The following is a 22,186-nucleotide window of genomic DNA, read 5'->3' on the forward strand; positions in this document are numbered from 1 at the left end:
CTTATGTAACCCTTTTATTTCTTCCTTTTTTTTAAAGGAGCGCTATTTTTGGGAGACCACTGCATCATGCTTCCCCTCCACGTCAGCCACTGAAATACCCTCTGTGAACATTGAAGCATCTGCTATTTATCTGCCTTTCAGACGCTTGTTAAAACCCACGAGACGATAACTCCTCACACGCCCGGGTTACGACGGCTGAATCCTGCACACTGGAAGCATCACTTGATAAGAATCCATCAGCCCGGCTCGGTTTTCAAACCGTGCGAGGGAGCGGCGGAGGGATGTTCTGTACGCAAGACACCAGAATACTGCAGCAGGCTGAAACTCCAAGAGAGAGAGAGAGAGAGAGAGAGAGAAGCTGTCTGGTTCTGACAAAAGAGGCAGAGGAGTCAGAAAGAATCATTTAAGAATGACTTTGTCATGAAACACTGCACATGTAGGGCTACTCGGAGCATTCGCTAACTTGCGCAGCCATACAAACACATGCACACACACACATGCACACACACATGCACACACACGCCCACACACAAACACACAAACACACTCCCCTGTTGACATCCCTGTGATGGCACACATGATTTACTTTTCTTGACGTGTTTTGGAGGGAAGGATTTTTTTTTGGCATCTCTGTATGTGTCTCCCTGTGTGTATGCGAGTGTGTATTTTATTATTATTATTATTTTTTTACGTGTTCATGAATGTGCATTGGTCCGTTTACACATGTGTGTGTGTGTGTGTGTGTGTGTGTGTTTGTCTGTGTAACACCTCGGGAGAGTAAAGGAGCTGTCAGGACAAATCACCTCTCTCCCTCTCCTGGGGTTTTTATGCCTCTCTGTTTCAGCCCAAATGAAAATATGCTCAACACAAATAACTAGGGTTCCTTCCCACCGTTTCCTAGGCAACCCCTCCTGTCTAAAGCCTCTGGTTGCTGTGTTGTTCATCGTGAGAAAGTGTGTGAGAGTTTGTGTGTGTGCCAGCCAGTGTTTGTGTTTTTTTTTATTCGGTAACTACCGGGGATGCCATTTCTGTGCGGAAGGAGAAATATGCTGTTGACTTGACATTTTGTGTAGAATGTGAAATGCACGTACACGCGTGTTTCTGCTCGGATATGTCAGTAAAGGGAAATTGTATCCGTCTGTATGCTTACAGACATACATGTGTATGCATACCTATACAGTAAATAACATCTGCATTTATATATATTTATATATGGAAATTAGTGTGTATGGAGTTATATATAATGCGTATTTGCTCCTATGAATATACAGTATAAGTTAAAGACACATGTAGATAAAAAGCTTTAGTTTTACATGTGTCACCATTAAAACCAGCACATTATCACGTTCATGTCAGGACCATCAATTGCAGGACTGTTGTATTAGATGTATTTGCTAGAATTTGGTTGAACTCCACGCTGGTGATTTGCTTTGCCACAGTTTCATTCAGGTATTTCACAGATTGGAAGTGAATGGGAGGTGAAGGTTCGCCACTGGAACGTGCTCCTACTCTTCTATGGGACTGCTTTCACAATTTGGCCCTTGTCAAAGTCGCTCAGATCCGTACACTTGCACATCACCTTCTCTTCACTTGCTGCCTGATGAATCCCAGTAGCTTGACTCGTGCAATTGTAACCAGATAATCAATGTTCTTTATTTCAGCTCTCAATGCTTTCAAAATTGGAGCTCATACAAATATCTGGGGAATCTGTATGTATTTGAAATGATGTGTTCATTTGTGCATGTATGTGTGTATACTTGCAATACACATACAGCGTGTGTATCTGTGGATGTGATGTGTGTGTTGATTTATACTGTAAATGAGTGTGAGCGTAACTGTGTGTTTGTTTCAGCGTCACTGGCTTCTGTGCAAATTTGGCTGTATTTTTGGGTGGGTGTGCTCTGAATTGAAGGAAGCCTGTTAGAGGGGAATGGGCCTGCAACATTTTAATCTCACACACCCATCCATGTCTCTTTCTACTGTGTGTGTGTGTGTGTGTGTGTGTGTGTGTGCGCGACATATAAAGCTCTTCCTCAAACTGCAGACTGAAGCTAGTCGGCCTGGAATAAAGGCTTTTTGCTCGAGGTGTGGACAACTGATGCGGGCAAAGGAAGGAATGGAAAAGGGGAAGGAGTGGGGCAGGGGGAGGGAGGTGAACAGTGTGTGTGTCTGTGTGTGTGGTGGGGGGGGGGGGGGGGGGGCGTGAACATAGCAGTAGTTTTGGCCTGAAAGCCTGGACGCCGCGGTCCGAAATCTCTCTATGAATAAAAGACGAGCACAGAGGAGAGGATAAAGAGGGAAAGATAGAACGAGTTGGAGTGAAAAGAGTGAGAGAAAGGGAAAGTGGGGGATAGACTGTCAGAGGCACACTTAACAAGGGGGAGGAAAAGTATGAGTGTGCATGTGAGCCAGCTGCAAATCTCAGTGGTTGTGGGACACTTCCAAGATGAGACCCATCTGCCAGGGTAATTTCATTAATAATACAAGCTCTTTGTACACGGCACTCAATCTCACTCTCTCTTTCTTCCTCTTGCCGTCTTAGACACACACTCCATCCAGGGGAGAGGACGGGAGGCTCGGCCATCGTTCCCAGTAGTGGCGTGGATACGAGCCCATTACAGCTGAGTTGTTGCTTTCGTCCGTATGTGGGAAAGCTCTCAAGGGGTCAGCTCTCAACATGTTAGCTGATGGAAGGAGGGTTGGGAGGATGGAGGAAGAAGAGGAGGAGGAGGAGGAGGAGGAGCGGACTAGCCCACCTCTTCAAACCCCGACCGTGAGCTCTGAGTGCACCGCAGGGGGGTTTCACTCCCATGATTCCACTCACAGCCACTAAACAACACGCAGGACGCCTCGGAAATACACTCGCTGTAAGATATTCTGCAGACCACTCCACCACACAAGCGTTGGATTTATCTACAGAATAAATGTCGTCCTGGTCCAGCTCGGCCATTGTTGACAGCCTCTCCCGCGCTTCATTTTCCGAACCATTCCAACACACACCAAACCAACTTCATCTTCACATGGATTCGAGCAGCTTTTGGGATGTGACCAGTTACTTAGATTTTAGCTTTTAATATCGCATGAATAGTTTAGAAAGTTGATCCAATTATGATAGTTATTAAAGTGCTAATCGATCAAACCTCTAACAGATCAGGGTTGTGTGTGTGTGTGTGTGTGTGTGTGTGTGTGTGCGTCTTTTGTCCCCTGACTGTCTCCTCACTGGGAAATTGGTCCGACTGTCACCCAGCTGATTGACTTCTAGCTATTGTTAGCCGTGACAATTTGTAAAATTGACGAAGGTTGTTACGACACAAGCTGCTGGAGGGCAGAGACACGGAGCTGGCTCAACAGCACCGGGGGAGAGGCCAACCTTCAAAGCACACACACACACACAAAAAATAGGGATGTCAGCAAAAGCACCTGCTCGGAAAAGGTAAAGACGCAAACAAACAAAACACACAGACAGGTGCATTTACTTCTATACACACACACACACACACACACACACACACACACACACACACACACACACACACACACACACACACACACACACACACACACACACACACACACACACACACACACACACACACACACACACACACCTCGGCCTCATCTCCTCTGTGTGTCCTTGAGTCTGGGTATCATTTGTTTGACCCTCCTCTGTTTTGCCACGTATCATTTGTTCTCTCCCGACACACCTCTGGATGCTCGTGAACCTCAAACTGGGCAAACTGATAGATTGCGTGTGCCAGTGTGTGTGTGTTTGAGTGTGTGTGTGTGTGTGTATGTGTGTGTCTGTGAGTTGCTATGATTACAGTTGTAAGTAGTGTCCTGCTGTGGCCCCGGAGTCCCTCCCCTCCCTCCCCTCCCTTCCTTCCCCTCACTCTCCCTCTGTCTCTGTCACAGCGGCGGTGGCACATTGAGGGCACGGCGTTCCAGCTGGTCGACCGGATGGAGCCGCTGACTCGTGGCGTGGATTAACATGGCATGGAGGAGCCCGGGCCAGATGAGGTCAGCCAGGGCCCCCGTCCGCATCAGCCACCATCGCTCACTGCACGTCCCAGTGTCCAATTTGAATGTTTTAAAAGCACTGAGTCTAATCCAAACTCAACCCTATCAGTTCACTGGTGTGGGACACATCCGTCCAAAGTGGCTTTTAAGTGGATTGAGTGGATCCCAGAGCCCCAGCCTCACTGGGAGCCAAAAAAACCTCAGTCCAGCAAACACAACAGAACCTTCTTTATCAACTGTCAACAGCCAATCACTCTCCCTTTCCTTGTTTCATGAATATTAACTCCATCTCTGAAGTGCTAAATTGATAATCACTTAATTCTCACTCGAGGAAACATTAAGAGTTCCCTTAACTCTTCTGCCCTGAGCCAATTCCCCCTTATCTGCTTGGCTTCACTCCGACCTTGTTCGGTCTGGACAGCCTGACTTTTTAATTTAGTCTGAACCAGAATAACAGGTAAAGCAATGTTCAAAATGAATTGTTGTTTCAATAAGTGGCAAAACCCACATGCTATAATGTCAATAGACAATTAAAACCGAATCAACGAGTGGCTCACAGTGAAAAAACTGGTGGAGTTCAGTCATCCTAAATCAAGAAATAAGGGAATAAAAGCTCAAACCTCATTATTGAACCTGAAGGTGGGTTGTGATTCTGATTCAAAATTGTCAAAAACACAGACGTCAACTAAAGCTTGTTCACAAACAAAGCGGTACTAATAAGCTCCCATCTCAATTCCTCCAGTGTATAAATGAACCTGCAACGAGTCCTGATCACTATCTGGTGTGACGAACATAACATGGAACACACACACACACACACACACACACACACACACACACACACACACACACACACACACACACACACACACACACACACACACACACACACACACTCGCCCTCTGTGTCACACACAGCCTTCACACATACATTACACACTGGCCTAAAAATAAACATACCATAAAGGACATGACCAGCATGGATCAGTGAAGAGTCCCACAGCAGCGGGGGGGGTTGACACTCCAGTGATATTGACTGGAGTGATACGGTGACAGAGGAGCTCCAGCCAATCAATGGCTGCTGCATGGAGCCGGGCTCTGATGTGTACGGAAGCGTGTCTGATGTTTACATGTTGTGGTGACAGCGTTTCTGTTGCAGGCGTTTTGAACAGAAATGTGTGAGACGCTGTTATCGGTGATGGACAGAAGTTGAAACTGATCAGAGTGAACGTCATTTGAGCTCAATTTATTATTGTTAATAGATTTGACATAAAACACAACCTCTTGTGATTTTAAAATCTTACAGAGGCCGTATGGGGTATCATAGAATCATATCATATCTATCTGCATTGTGGATTTAGATGTTTTAAACTCCTCTGAACTGCAATAACTCCACCAAACCAGCACCCTGGAATATTTGCATATTTGCACCAGCACCATAATAAGCATATTTGAATATTTGCACTACTGCACAAATTGAACATTCATCTGTAAAGATATATATTTAGATGTATATATTTTATTTTCTATTTTACATTTTTTATATTATATGTCATTGTTATTCTTATTTTATTCTTTTTTATTCTATTTTATACTATTTCTATTTTTATTTTATTTTTTTGGGTTAAAAATGACTGAGCATTGCTTAAAGAGAGCCTGTGACCCAAGTATTTCATTGACAGTGACTGCTCCATGTTATCTCTGTTCATTTGACAATAAAAAATCTTGAATCTTGAATGTTAAACAGTCACATGAAGGCGTACTATCCGAGTGTCCGCATAATCTAACTCTCAGGCTTTGAGTGAAAAGCGTGTTTGTTTTATTATCTTCCGCGACCTCGTGAAATTTCGAGTTTGTGTGTGAATTGAGAATTGTGTTTTTGCGACCAACTCAAGCTCAACACCAGGGATTGTGCGAAATCCTTTGTGAAGCGACTGAAAAGCTGCACAAGCAATCGTCTAACGTGTCTGTTTTGACAAACACTTGTTGTGATGGAGATTATTGTTTCCCCGTGCGTTTTTGTCACTGATCACGTCCCTGTTAATAAAAAACAATGGTTGATTTCACCTTCTCCATTTTCCTTGAGCAAATAATGACTTTGTGCAGCCACCGAGAGTCGTCCTTAAACAGAAGAGCGCTGCAGCTCTTCTGTTGTTGCCATGCATGCTGGGAATTTCTCTCCACAGGGCGACACCGAGCCCCGACATGTTGTGTTGAAGAGATATTTTTAGTTTCTTAGTTACGCTCTGGCATAATAAAAGGAAAGAAAAAGACGACGATGGCGACGGCGGCTCGCACACAGAGACGCACACATGCAGAGAACCTGTGCATCTTGTATTTGTGTGGTAGATTTAACGTAGGTCTATTTAAACACAGGAAGGTTCGGTGATTCCACAGGTTTTGCATTTCGGTCTGGAGATGGGATTATCGTGTAAGAGGTCCATACTCACAGGGAGGGATCGTGTACGAGATCTTTGAGGTTGACGCCACTGCGGTCCTCTGCAAGGTTCCGAAAACAGCTGTCACTCACTGGATAGAGAGAGAGAGAGAGGGAAAGGGAGGATACAAAATCATTAGTTATATGAAAAAATCAAAAAACACGAGGGGTTTCAGCACAAAGCCGTATTATTACATCACAGGTGTTTACTGAAAGAGGAGAAAAACATCATTCATCTTCCAAAAAAATGTGTTTAATCTCGAGCCATCTCACTTTGTTAAACCAAGAAATACAGATTTATTGTTTTGTGAAAATGGTGTAACGGTTTAGACACACGCGGTTCCTGATGTTCAGGTGCAGAAAAATTACGAAATACACAAAAACGATCCTTGTTGGAAGCAAGAAATGAAAACTAGAGGAACAGCAGCCAAGGAGCTCCGATCCAGACAAATCCCTGAACAGATCTGTGCTGCTCTGGGAAAACGTCTCTATTCATTCGTACAATTAGGTCCAGATTTCACGCACGTAACGTGAAAGGAAAAACAAACAAACAAATAAACAGTATCTTGTAGAGGCGGAATGATATGGATTTTTTGGTTTTGATCTATCTATCTTGTAACTTTCTTATATAATTCAAAAGAAGAAGAATGTAAATCTCTGATTCCGGAAATCTCTCCTTCGGTCTTTGGGCACATCTCATCTTATCAGCTTCACACACACCATGTGTATCGTTAAGGGCCAGAGGAAGTGCAGTGTTAAGATTCTCTGCAAATTGGACGCATGATATAATCAATATTGATAAACTTTGAATAGTCAGGCAACCGGCATCACCGCAGGCCAAGGAGTTTATAATGAGCACTGCACTATGTTTAAATCTTTTCTGTATTGTTTATCATCTAAGTTAAAAGTTTTTATACCTGCAATCGTAAATGCAGATGTTTGTCATTTCTATTTGACTGATTTTTATAAGAATCAAGTTTCTAACAGGGATCCACTGTGTCTCAATAACGTAGAGTAAAGGAATCTCTCTTTTGATTTTCAGCTTCACTTGTCAGTTTGAGTTTTTATAAGGTCGGTGCACCTGAAAATGAGAACTCTGTGTGAAGTGACGCTCACAGTGTCTTCACGTGTTCCACATCAGAATGTTGCAAATGAAACACAGCGGCTATTTGTAGGAACAGGACTCAGAACTCCTCCCGCCACCCTCAGGCCACACCTTCATCGTCTTCAACCTCTCGTCATCAAACCACGTCGGCCCCTCCACTGCAGAGCAGGTGCGAGCCACATGAGTCATCGACGCGATCACAGATGGATTGAGTGACGAATGGAGTGAGACAGGCGGGAAGACAACGACGTGGGGAGAGCAAAATGGAAAGAAAGGAAAAAAGAAAGTGAGAGACAAAGTGAGAGGAGACGGAAAGAGTCGGAGGAGGAGGATGACGAGAGGGACGAGGTGTTGTGTGATCGGATGAAGGGATGTAACGAGAAGCACCGGAGGGGCGGAGGATGATGAAGATGATGAGGACGATGATGGTGGTTGTTGATTTTAAATTTTTTTAAAACTTGATACACTGGTCGTAGATAAGATTGGAAATGTCATGGCGTTACTCCAATGAAGTGCCATGATCCATGAATGGGGAGGAGGGAGGAGTGCAACAGGGCTGAAGACAGGGACGAGGTCAGAGAGACAGGATGAGAGTGAGGGAAGGAGGTGAAGAAGAGGATATTTAAAGCCATGGGATGGACAGAGGGATGGAGAGAACGAGAGGGGAAGAGTGATGAAGACAAAGAGCTGCACCGCTGGGGCAACGCTGAGGAGACGAGAGGTAAACACAGGGTGCAGGACGCGGCTCGGGCCTCTGGCAAATAAATGGGAGAGTGCTGACATTTGCACACCGAGCCAGAGAGAGAGAGAGAGAGAGAGAGAGAGAGAGAGAGAGAGAAACAAGAGAGACGTAACGACAGCGGGAGGAGGCTGGGGGGGAGAGGAGATGTATTGAGAAAAAAGGCGGAGGGAGGAGAGGAAAAGGGGAGCAAGCACATGGAATACACACCACCCTGGCTTCAGAGGGGCACTGCTGCAAAAGTGCATGTGTGTGTGTGTGTGTGTGTGTTTGTGTGTGAAGAGGGAACTTCCTTCAAGACTGCAGTATTCCTTACTAACACACACACACACACACACACACACGCACTCGCACACAGACACACACACACAGTCCTCAGTCTTTCTCTCCCAGCTACCCCTTGATCTAAAAATAGCCGTTCCACTCTCCTACAAGAGGCAGCAACCATTCTGAACCAATCAACACGCTCTGTCAAAGGCATCGGTACCCACCGCCGATGTGTGTGTGTGTGTGTGTGTGTGTGTGTGTGTACGTGTGCGCACATGTGTGTACATGTGTGCAACAAGGGGAACTCCTGACTGAAGGTAATAAAACCCTGCTGCACTGATTTGTAGAAACGGAGGGAAAGCGATTCCCCGCTAGAAAACAATAGCTCGCGAAAAAAGACAGGGAAACGCGAGAGGAGGAGAGGAAAGGGGGAACAAATGGAGGGAGGGAAGGAGTGAGAGTGGAGGAGAGGGAGCTCGGGCTGCAGTTGAAACAGGCTTCAAAGGAATATTAATGTGATCCTGTGCAAGAGCTGAAGACGGGGGGGCAACAGGGAGGGAGGACGGAGGAGGAGGAGGAGGAGGAGGAGAGGAAGAGCGAGAGGGGGAGGAAAAGAAGGTGCGCAGGAATGTGTGTGACGCCGCTCCCTCCCACCTCCGAGGCTCCACCCATGCACCTTTCTCCAGGTAAATCAGCAGCTTAGCTTTCATCGCCTGCCTCCCACGACCGGCGCTCCGTGCACTGCACCATCTCTCGTGTCCCTGGAATCCGCAGTATGGCAGGAACCTGGGATTCACTCAGCAGAGCAGGGGCCGACTCAGTTCTGCTTCCTGTAACCCTTCCGATGGATTAGAATTCAATCTGATCCCTGAGCAACAAGCGATTGGCGCTTCATTGCCGGGTCAGTGCGACAGGGAAGAGGCGGTGCAGTGACCCGTGTGCTGCTCCGTGTACACAGAGAGCTAAAGGTCAATGTTTCTACACGGCCGCACAATCAAACCAGGAGAAAGACAGATTGCTGTGAGAGCTGAGACTGATTAAGACTCTCTCCTATCAAGACAGATGTTTTTTGGGAATGACATTTTTCCGAGTCCTGGTCAAGATGGGAAGCAATGAAGTAAACTAACATTTTCAAATACAAATAAAAAACAAGATAAACAGAAAAAAAACAAAGAACATGTAGGAATCAGTGGCCAAAATAAATAAATAATTTGTCATTATTGCCTATTAAAGTAAAACATGTTAACAATATCAATATCGGAATAAAAATATCAATATAAGAACACTTAGAAGTGAATAAGAGATAAATTATATTGTGATAACTTGACCTGCCTTTAATGAGGTCTCTCAGATATAGACATCAGATGCACACTTTATTTATCCATACAGGCGTCTCTGTAATTGTGATTATTTGTCAATTTAAAATCTATTGCCTGGCGCCTATGTCTATATTGACTCCTGTCATCTCACATTTGCCTCCACCTGTGTGTGTGTGTGTGTGTGTGTGTGTTGGACGTCCCCAGGCTACAGCAGTGGGAGGAGAGCAGGAGGCTTCAGCAGCATTACGCAGGGCAACATCATTCACATACATGGGATCGAGATACGCATCCTTAACACAAACCCAATGCACGCACGTGAGCTCTTAAAGGGTTAATCGCTGAGCCGTGGCAGAGCGGGGGGGGAGATCAGGACACAGGGGAAGACATCAAGAGACCGAAGAGCAGAGAACTGATCAGGGAGGAAAGAAATGTCGATACAGAACAAGAAAGAACAAAAAAAAGAAATGCAGGGTTTTGAAGCTTCCTGACTTGTCTCTCCTGGAGGTGATGCAGTGTAAAGACAGGCCATGTCTGCGTAATACGACTTTATATTTTCTTGGTTTACGCTTTAATCCACAGCAGGCGGCTGTTTTAAATGAAAAAGCTCTAAAGCCCACTCGATGTACCTGCAGCATTCAGGAGGAGACCAAAATCAGAGCTAAAAGAGAATAAACCTGGTATTTATATCCATACACTATAAACAAATAACAGTCCATTTAACAAGTAGGACAGATGTGTCTGTAGTCAAATGGAAATGGGACAAAAATACAGTCAATCAGTAAAACAGAGAGCAAGGTTGTCAAACACTTGGTGTGTACGTGTGAAAAAGTGTAACTTCTATCCGTCCACTTCTTCTATAGGTACCCAGCGTTAGCCTGCAGGCTCCATCTGCCCATCTGCAATACATTAGCTTAGCTAGCTAGCGGGAAACGTGCCGTCAGCCTGTCAGCCAGCAGCAGAGGAAATTCAGAAACTGCTTCCATGTTCCACTCGATCATTTCCAGGACATAAAGCAGTCAGCGCTCATTATCGCCCTGGGAACCCACACTAATGGGGTTTTCCCTTATAGCAGGTTCACACACACACACAAACACACACACACACACACACACACACACCCCACACACATACATACATACAGAAAAAGTGTCTCACAAAAAACACAGATAGTATCATGCAGACATTCCAGGAATATAAACACACCTACTGTATACACACACACACACACACACACACACAACCTTGGACAATACCTTTACACGGATCAGTAAACAGACACAAATTATTATCGCAGTGCAAAACCGACTGCTACTGCCTCCAGTTTGCTTTTGACAAATTCTGCTTCCAGCCCAACTATGACAGCGCTCACATGTCATCACGGCCCAATACTGTGTGGCAAAATGCAGAAGTTGAGTTTTGGATATTTTACAGCGAGTCAGTCTTGTCGCGCAACTCAGCCTGACTGAAATGCTCAACACATCTTGCACATTATGTATCCGTACATATACATGTAAGGGATGATTTGCTAATCTGCCAGTGGAGCCTCGCTCATGTGAACAGTCCACTTGGCATCTTTATTACATCCTGTTCTTTATCTGCTAGCAGCCGTGCCAATGGCCCCACAGCCCTGGAGAAGCTACTGTGGAGGTCAAACACTGGATTGGGATGACATCTGCTGTTGGGAGGGACAACATCTCCATACGTACACCAATAAGCCTCAACAGAAGTGATACCACTGCCTCCTGTCTTCTATTCCACTGGCTTGTTCTGTGTTAAGTGGAAACACTTCGCCCCGGGCCTTGGATTAAATGGGCTTAATGATGAATAGAGGTATGGATACGCCTCCAGATTGTAATGGGGTGGGGTAGACATCTGACTAGAGGGCTTCCAGTTGCTGCATCCCCGAGAAGAGAGGGGAGAAGATCAGCATCTTCTTTCGGGGGTAAATTTCCAAATTAATAAAGGCTTCACAGAGCAGGGCGAAATATAGTAACAGAAATAACTGAAGATAAGCTAATCTAATATAAACCCACTGTATCTTAGCAACCTTGTTAATTCTGAGAGGAGCAGTGGGGTAAGCAACAGAAGCACAGCATCCATCATCAAAGACACACACACACACACACACACACACACACACACACACACACACACACACACACACACACACACACACACACACACACACACACACACACACACACACACACACACACACACACACACACACACACACCAGCTACTCACAAACTCAGCCCACAACACCATGCTCATGCTATCTTACCATTAGCCACTATCTCAATCACACTGTGTAGCTGATGAATGCGTACACATGTGCAGAGCTCCACGCCCGGGCGCACACACACATACACACACACACACAGATCCTCAGGCTTACTGTAAGCAGCCGGGAGAATGGAGGGGGTGTGGAGCGGAACAATGGGATCCTAATCGTCGGGCTGCGTTTCAAAGCATCTCCCCTCTACAACACTTTTCTAGATAAGATTTGAAAATGCTATTTATATCCAACGGGGGAAAGGAGCCAACCAGCAGCTTGATTTTCATTTATTTGAAGTCAGATCTAAATTGGGGGGAGGTTACATAATGCAACGAGTGCGACACTCCACCTGCTGTAGTGCCGAGGCAGCGGCTGAAGAACGCTACGGAGGGAACGGCCCCAGAAGAATGAAAATAGAACTTGGCCCACGCTTCTACTGCAGCTAATAATTACTCTATCGGCTTAATAACCAGTGCTTAATACACCAGTGGAGCCCGGCTCATCCGTGTGGGTACAGCCGATCCACATCTCAAATCCAAACCTACTCCAGCGTAGCCAGGCCAAAATCCGGCAACCGCACTGAGCCAAGGACAAAACAACAGAGCACAACATGGCCCAGTCCCCCCGCCCCCCCTATACACGCACCAGATGTGCAGAGAAAGAAAGACAGAGCAGGAGAGGCAGCTCCGTTCTTCACAGCTGTGTCCCAGGCAGCCAGGGCCCATCCCTGGCTGCCCGGCTCCTCCATCTCTCCCTCCTCCCTGGAGAGGAGAGCCAGCCCCATCCCAGGCCGAGGGAAGGAGGAGAGATGGTAGGACGGACATGTGGAGTTGAGGGAGGGCGAGCTGGAGCCTAACCCTTACAGGATCAAGAGAGCAATTCACACTGGACGAGAGGAGGGGAGGAGGCAGAGAGGGGAGGAGAGAGGAGAGCACAGTGGGAATACTCTGAAAAGCAAAGAGGGAGGGCAGAGAAAAGAGAGGAGGAAAGGATGGAGAGTGGTGAGGTGAAATGGGAAGATGGGGAAATTACTGTTGGGGAGGCAGGAGGTACGGGGGGATTCATATTAGACATGGGGGCCAGATGAGAGGAGGAGAGAGGAAGAGGAAGAGGAAACAGGAGTTCAGCTGAGTGGAGCCCGTCCTGCTCCATTGCCTCAGAAATGTGTTGACCATCATAACGCTCTGATGGAAACAGACTCTATATAGTATCACAGAATTATGAATTCTTAGTCTGAAAATCATTCCTTATAAACCAAATAACATAATTTTACAATCAGCTTGACAGCTTTTAAATGTGAAATTGTCAAATGTTGCACTTTAGTCACTTGCAAACTGTTCGTCCATCTCTCACTGACGCTTCACACAACTTTTCACACCCCAGACGTTTTCATGATTAACGTGCTTATGCTTATTGTTTTATGCTTCTTAATTGTTATGCAAATATTGGGAAAAGGTGTCATGGTGTTGTTTAACTGCTCTAAACAAATAAATACGAATACATTTTATTTACCTGACCCTAACAACTTCAAATCTCTGGACCCATAATTTGTTTGTTGAACGTCATCATTTAATAAAGTTTAAAAAAACAGCAAAAGTGCACACTCCACCATTTCTTTTGAAGGTGCACTGAGCGTGTATGCTCTGTTTTAGGAACACCCAGTTCTCTCACACACACACACACACACACACACACACACACACACACACACACACACACACACACACACACACACACACACACACAAACACACACACACACACAGTTACCCACATTTGCACCTGGAAACGGCCCATAACAACCATAATCTAGTCTTTTGGGTACTGAGCAGCTGCCGGAGCAGTTTGGAACGCTGCTTTTCTCCGTTTTTATACAATTATAAAATGGAATATCTTCTGGCCTCGGCCCGCTGATTGCTCAAAACAAGAAATTCAAGGCATCACCTTGGGCCCTGGGCTCTGGTTTTGACACAAGTGATTAATTGAAAAAGTAGTTTATAAGTAAATTGATTCTAAGTCGCAGTCCCACATGTGCCGTAAGTCGTGGAAAGCGGGAGAAAGGATTGTGCTGACCCGGAGTGTTCTCTGGAGCTCGAAGAGGCCCCCCCCCCCGTTCTCACCGTCACTTTCCACTGGAATAAATAAAACATGAGAGGCTGAACTCCGACAGCAGCTGAACTTACAGTAGTCAGCAGCCTGGCAGGGGAACAGCCAACGATACACGGGTACACCGCCATCGACAAACAGATCCGCCCACAATCAACACAGCAGTCACCGAAATATTGTTTTCCTGCTCCAGATACAACCTCTTCTTCTCCTCCATAATCCCCAAACTATCCACCCTCTCCCTTTCTTATTCTCTCAGTCATTCTCTCTGCACAGCGCTCACCTGGACCTCTCTCTCTATCATCCACATATCAGTGGAGAAGCCTGAGACTGCAGCACCCGTACAGCCTGCAGCTCTCCACAAAGGCCTCACGTATTGATGTTTTATTAACGCCGCCATAAATATTGAAAAGACACTTACTAATGAAGCCACGGAGAGAGAACTTCCAGAGACAATCTACAGAACCGGGGGAGTACAGGGACCTTGAATATTGCACCCTGCGCCCGTCCTTCCACTTTACCTCTCTACTCACTATCTCATTTCCCACGCCATGACCGGAACGTCCCCGCAGCTACAACACCAGCCCCCCCCCCACACACACACACATACACACACATACACAAATCACCCCCTCAACTCCCCCCTCCCCTCATCGTCAGCCCCCTTCTCTGTTTTTCTTGTTCAATGAAATCAATGGATTGGAGAGGCTTGACGATCCGCCACACCCCTTGGGAATATTAATCATAAATCACAGGCTCCGAGTATAATGAGGCTTGTTTCTAATGACAACGGGTGTGATGAATGTGTCTGTGGCTGAGCGTGGCATTATCATATAGCCATTCAGGGGTGTGTGTGTGTGCACGCCGTACGTGGAGGTTTGGGTGGGATGTGTGGCGGCGGCGGCAGCGGCGGGTGGATGAGGTATCGCAGCTCTTCCCCCCGCGTAGCGTGACATTTGGATGGCAGAGGGCCCACGGCGAGCCAGCTCTTCGTGGCATTTCCAACAGCTGTTTACACACACGTGCACACTGACTAAATATGTTTTTCCCGAGCATGAGCGCGTGAGACTGTTTTAGCGGTGCATGTGCAGCCGTTCATCCAGCGTAGTTTACTGTAAAACACATGGATGCCACTTGAGGCATGCATGAGAGCAAAACACACAAACCATTCGGATCATCACGTAGCAGGTGACGTGCGGTGAAGGTGGAAATCTGAGAGACAGATTTGAAAAGCCTGAGGAAGTAAATCCGAATGTGTCAACGTGTCTACAAACCATTAAAGGTTAAGGAACATATGTTTTTTTGGTGTCATTTGTGTGAAGTAACCCTTTACTTTTGACTGGTTTATGCAGTTTTGAAGATGGTTAATATCATTTCAGACTGTAATAGAACATATCAACATGAATTCACACCTGCCTGGCATATTCTTCTCCCTTTTACCCAATTTAGCTGTGTTTCTGTGTGTGTTATCTCCGGCTGCTCCATTAGTGAGCCAGGTCTCGTTAGAAGCCAAAATGAGCTGGAGAGCGGCTCTATTGATTTCAATAGAAATGTGCTTACACTGGCATCAATATAGCTGCATCTTTCTGATACCTCCCGTTAGAAGCTTCCCTCCTCTCCCCTCCTTCTTCTCCCCTCCTTCCTCTCTCCTCCTCCTCCTCCTCTTTCATCCTTCCAAGCTGCTGATGCAGGGAAACCCGGGGCTGCACCAGTGCGACCACAGCTTGGCTGCACCAGTACGACCACAGCTTAGTTTGTGCATCCTTGCAAAAGCTAAGTGAATCTGCACTGGAAAAAAAATCCTCAGCTCATTCATTTCCCTTCACTGACTATGAAAAAGGCTCTGAAATGGATAGCTATTGGCCAACATTAGCAAGGGGCTCGTTATCTGTTTGCTTTTAGGGTTTGTAGTGAAACATATGTGCACAGGCCTAATCAGATCAGGTATTGATTGGTCCTCATAGAGGAAGCTTAATGTTCTCCCTGCTCCTCTGTGATCTCTCACTAGAGGGAAGGACGGGAGGGAGGATCGCTGGCAGAGTGATAGACCGAGGTCAAGGTTTACGGTGTGACTGCACTCAGATTTACGGGTCAAGGTGAGCCTGGCAGATGGCCATTCGGAATCAATGCCAGGCCTCTAATCCAAGCTCAGAGCCACATTCGTGCTGACCCGGTGAATCGTTTGATGGGCAAGTCAAACGCACCCCCCCGACCCCCTGATTGGGACGAGCTCGTTTGAAGAGGTGCAGCCGTCAAGACGATTTCTGGAGCAGGAGACGTGGGCCTTATTGTAAATGACACATTGTTCACTAAGTGGAAATTTAATCTAAACTTCATCTCCGCAGGGTCCCCACGAAACAAGGCAGCCTCTGCGTGGTCTTGTCTACCGGCTGACCTCCCCATGACCAGCTCTCTGCCCACAAATCCCATTTCACAGCAGCCACGCTTCTGAAAAGGAAAAACAAAAGCCCGATCAGCAGCTGCGGCTTTAACGCACTGTGCCGACAATGGTCGTGAAATCAGTGGAACAAAGCAAAGCGGAACTCTAGCAGCACCCGGAACTCTGCAGAGGTGCACCAGGCAGCATTGAGCTTCAAGGTGTCGCTTCCTACAGGGAAGGGAAGTTCCTGCTGAAGGTCGACAAAGACACCTCATCAGTAAAAAAAAAACAAGAGGATATAAGCAGAGATGTAAACACTTTGACTGACTTAGTGTCAAGATATAATCCATTAAAAGCACTGTTACACTGATATAGTTTTTGCTGCCTCTGAGTGTGAGGTTGTAACGGCTGCATTAATCCGATTGGATGTTGCTGGTCAGCTGGTAGCCAAACCGCTGATGAATTAAAAAGAGAACCTTGATTGTGGTTGTGTTACATTATAAAAGACAATTCATTTTTAGAAATAATCCACCGAGCAATGAAAATAACTTTAATAGCTACATCCCATGTCCCATTAGGTCTTAATACACCCTGCATGACCTCTTCAAAAGTTGATTAAAGGTGAAAGAAAGGCTTGTTGTAGGAAGTTACACCTCAGGATTATGTTTTGAAGAGCGTTCAAAAAGACAAACCTAAAGAGGAAATGAACTCCTATGGATCAAAGTAACAATCAATGCTGTCTGGACTTCTTTGATATGTTTGTTAATGTGTGAGTGGGTGGTAATACATATGTGTACGTGTGTGCTTGTGTGTGCTCTACCCATTCGACTCCCCTTATTTCCCAGGAGGCCGAATTTTACTTGCCCACACACACACACACACACACACACACACACACACACACACACACACACACACACACACACACACACACACACACACACACACACACACAGAGGGAGTGCCCGGGGCCCGGCCGTACTAATGAAGCAGCCTGTAAGCAGCTACCTTCATTACATTCAATCCTCTGGACAGCGTCAGCAATTACATTGCAGCTACCCACTGTCAGAGCACAAGCATGTACACACAGACACACACAGACACACACACACACAGACACACACAGACACACACAGAGTAGCTGGTCCTTCTTCTCGAGGCTAATGCTATAGCTGAGGTTGATGACGGGAGGAGTTCCTGCTTCCTGGAGGATGCTTGGCTCCTGCTCCTCTTTTTAAAACCCAACCGCCTCAGTCCCACCAACACATCAGCACACACAGCTTCGGTGACGTCTCTCTCTCTCTCTGTGTGGCGAGGGGGAAGCCTGGGGGCGAGGGAGGAGGAGGAGCAGGGTGGGGGTGCTGTCTAATAGAGTGCTCCACTTGCCATATTTCACACATCTCATCACTTATCCCACTGAGACACACATACATGTACATGTCGGTGCAGGGGCAACCAACAAGGAAGCCCCCCCCCGGAGGAGTTATTCAGGCATTAGTTTGACTTTGTATAGGAAATGAAACCTGAGACTTCTACTGATGAGGCGAAGGTGTATGGGAAGAAACAAGTCCAATTACGACTGGCAAGAATGTGCAAATTACTGGGATGTGTAAATAAATAATGGCGATCACAAACACGTAGGCTGCAGCAAGGAATTATTTTCAATGTTGCGTATTCGATTCATTATTTTCTCGGTTGTTATTATCAGTCTTTGTAACAAAGGAGTGACTCCATGGAGTTTTAAGTGTCAAATATAAGGAGCATCCATGGTTTGTGTCTGGTCGAGGATCTTTGTTTCCTGTTATTCTCCTTTTCTATCCTCTCGTTTTTAAGTCATCTCTCTACTGTCGACGATGGAACTAGAATGAAACTCATCAGAGAGCTCACACCTACATTTAGACATTTTTCTAAAACTTTTGGAGATATATATAACCTGTTGATTCTCTATTGGATCCATATTATCTCAGCTACACAGTGGCTGAAACAACGTACCCCTATGAGACCACATTTTAATCCCCTTGATCTAGTGGAATCTCACAATGTTTAGAAAGTGCTAAGAAAAACTGAATTCTTTCCATGTTGCATCCTTCCCTTCAGTAAAGGAAAATACAACCTCCTTGATGGAGGTAATAAATGTAACTACTCAACATCTACTTATTTTAAATTTTTAGTTTTCATAAATCAAACTGCATTTCCCAGGAAACTAAGGTGAGATCTTCAAATTGCATTTTACTGAGGACAAGTCTGATAAATATTCAGGTTACGTTCAAACTACAGCAGATACGCGACTTACATGGATGTTTAAAAAATGCAAGCTCATGGATTTTCTGCCCATTGGCTCATTGTCCCAGCTCCAGTTACTGAGACTCTTCTAGTCTATGGAGGGAAACACCATGGAGGGTGCTGGCAGCCAACTTGGACGTCTGGCTTTTCCTTTCGCATTCATGTTCACGAGTATTGAGATTAATTTCTCTCCATAAATCTGCTGCCAAATGAAAGAAGACAGAACAACAACAGGTGGGACAACGGAGCAGAACCGAGGGAATGGAGTGAGAATCTCCCTGAGTCACTCTTTCAAATGTAAACAGTCATGTGCCGAGATTGGAAAACCACCAGTCATGGCTGTTGTAAGAGCATAAATGATGCAGGAGGGCAACAAAACTGTCGAGCCAAGCCAACTCATGTCAGTCAAACGGGTCGGTGTGCACGTGTGTGAGGTATTTGTGGCTCTGAGCGTGTGTGTGTGTGTGTGTGTGTGTGTGTGTGTGTGTGTGTGTGTGTGTGTGTGTGTGTGTGTGTGTGTGAAATGTGTGGGCGGGTGTCTATTAACATTTGATTCCCAGGTGCTATGATCTGAAAGGATTTTGTGGTAGACAGGAAAGGCATGACGCTGAATAATGGAGGAGGAGAATATGGGAGAACACGTGGGGACACACACACACACATACACACACACACACACACACACACACGCTACACACACACACGCTACACACACACACACTGGGCTGAGGTTGGACATCAAACACACCTCGTTAGGGAGAAGCTGGCCTCCTCCATTATTCACACATACATGCTCCCCTCACACCGCTCTCTCTCCCTCACCTTACCGGGGGAGATGGAGTGAGTTGAGTGCAGACGGACAGCGGAGGTAAACAAATGAGAAAGGTGGGCCGAGAAAGAGACTGAGAGGAGGTGAGGGGACGGAAATAGTGAGCGAGAAAAGGGGGGATGTGTCGAGATAAAACCTGATCCATTAGCAGAAAAGAGAGAAACTGCATTTTCTTTCTATCTGAAGTCCAAAGTCTTGTAACACCGGAACTGGATTTGAGTTTCCATCGCCAAAGAATCAATTAGTGATGAAAGTATGAATATTAGATTGTGAGCAGGCCAATGACTCATAAGAATGAATGGCATCCAGAGTCCAGAGCCACTGTTCTCGCTACAGGGAAAATCCTTTTATTCGGGAATGATCAAACTAGCGTTGATTTCACGTCACCTTTGCGTCCGTGGGCTTAAAAATAGAAACATTTCTCCTCAGTTCAGACGACGGTGGTTTCCCAGAAGCCCAAGTTGCACACGCATCAATGAGCGCCGCACCTCAACATGGCTGGGCCCCGTGGCCTCGGGGAAGGAGGGAGTAACGGAGGGAGGGGAGGTCTGAGCGAGTGACGAGCCAATGGACACTCTGGCAGCGTGTCAAGATGGAGCCAAAGGGGTCGTTGCCAACGGTTACAGCCAGCAGACACACAGCCATACACCTTTTTCCACTTCAGGCTTTTCTAATGGGCGTTATATGCATGTGTGAGGTTTGTAGTCATGAACGCATTTTGGGAAGAAACATGTTCGAGGCACATTTTCAGTTTTTCTCTTTCCTCTCTCGTAATATCGAGTTTTTATGTTTTCACCCCCGTCCACTTGATTGTTGATTGGTTTCTAAGCAAGATACACCAAAAAACAAATCGACGGATTTCTGTGATGCGGAATGGGTCAGGGAAGAACTCATCAGATTTTGGTGCAGATCCGGATCATGGGGGGCGAATATGTCATTATTTTCAAGTAATAACCCAAATGAAATTCATAAACCTGAATATGAGCAGCGTATGTCTCCTTTAACACTTGCTGTGCAATGCTTTCCCTTGTCTCAACTTTGCCTTGCACCGTTTCTTGTATTCCACCTCGAACCTCCTCAAGCTGCAACCCGCTCCGTTTCCTCCGTTTGCCAAACGACAGCAAAATGTCGAAAGACTGAAAACCTGAGTGATGTTGACGTAAATGAAGTTCCCCGTCTCTACTTGCAGTGAAGCAGATTTAATAGCTCCTGCTCTACACAGAAGATCTGAGCAGCCTCAGTCCCCTCCTCTCATCAGACGATGGTCAAAGAGCGGAGAGGAACCTGTTGCTGTGGAGCACATGGAGCTTTAATATCTTATTTATCCTTTATTCTCAATGAAAGGACGAATCCTCATTGAGAATAGTACATTTTCAAAGAGTACCCGAGTGATTTGAGCCACAGTGAAGCGCGTGTGGATCTGAGCAGGCAACACGTGTGAATCAAACAGGTGGTTGGCAGCTCAGACAGCAACGAACACATGGACCGGCAATAAGCAAGATGTTGACTGTCAGGATGTCACTGAGACTGATGCAGTCTGCAGTTTCAAACCGGCTTCGTCTCAGTGTCAGTGTGTCTGTCCTGTCCTTCCTCGTTGGTGTCACCTGTCACCATCTTTGCCTTCATGCGCCTTTACACATATGTTTAATAGTGGTTTTACCATGTAATATATGTTTTTGAACACAATGCATGTTTTTATGTCTTATTCTGATTTGTATGTTTCAGTTCAGTGTCTACACACCAGTACAATGTCGACTTTAGTCCAAATTCCTCTTCCCTCGTTTTCGCTTCTACTTCTATTATGAGTCACTGTGTTGCATGGTTTTAATAGCCCCCATCAAGGTAATAGAAATGTGTCCTGAATGATATTTCAATGAACATGACTATTCTCTTTTATTTTTATTCTTCTTCTGCATGCATTAGGAATTCTGAATAACTCTGCAACTTTAATTTGATACTTTTTCTATTTTGGGATGACTTTGTAACTTCTGGCCAGGGACTGCAGATGAAGAATCGCCTCTTGGCCGCAGCCCCGGCGCATTCACAGCAACGTTTACTAATGTGCACCGTCCCCGGCTAAATAAATCAGCAGATAATAAAATGAAATGTGAGACGCTGCAGCCGGGGAGGTCGCCGTGTCAAGAAAATGGTGACACCCCTCTGTGGCAGGAAAAAGTAACCACACAAGTAATGGAGGTAGACTAATGGATTTGTGCGAGGATTCGGCTTAACTACAAGGTTGAGTTCACTTTCAAAAACTCTCACACTGTAACGCTGAGGCTGATCGGATTGTTAGTGTAGCAAACGCTCCCAATGAGACCCTGTGGAATCGGCCCCCTGTGGAATCGGCCCCCAGTCAGAGGTGATAGATGCTGGATGCAGGCGAGCTGACCTCCTCCTCTGAGTGAAACATGGGAGAGGTGCACG

The 22,186-nt window shown here is 46.0% G+C and overlaps 1 protein-coding gene across 3 annotated transcripts in view; it reads right to left on the reverse strand.

Annotated features, from left to right (window-relative positions):
• The window catches only part of gphnb (gephyrin b), a 74,240-nt gene that overhangs the window by 43,709 nt on the left and 8,345 nt on the right, over positions 1-22,186 (reverse strand). For all 3 annotated transcript variants that reach the window (XM_061091590.1, XM_061091588.1, XM_061091587.1), the window contains exon 2: positions 6,468-6,546. In XM_061091590.1, coding sequence (XP_060947573.1) covers positions 6,468-6,546 — 79 coding nt within the window. The remainder of the gene's footprint in view (positions 1-6,467; positions 6,547-22,186) is intronic.

This window comes from Limanda limanda, chromosome 18, assembly GCF_963576545.1.
Source record: "Limanda limanda chromosome 18, fLimLim1.1, whole genome shotgun sequence".
NCBI classification, from domain to species: Eukaryota; Metazoa; Chordata; class Actinopteri; order Pleuronectiformes; family Pleuronectidae; genus Limanda; species Limanda limanda.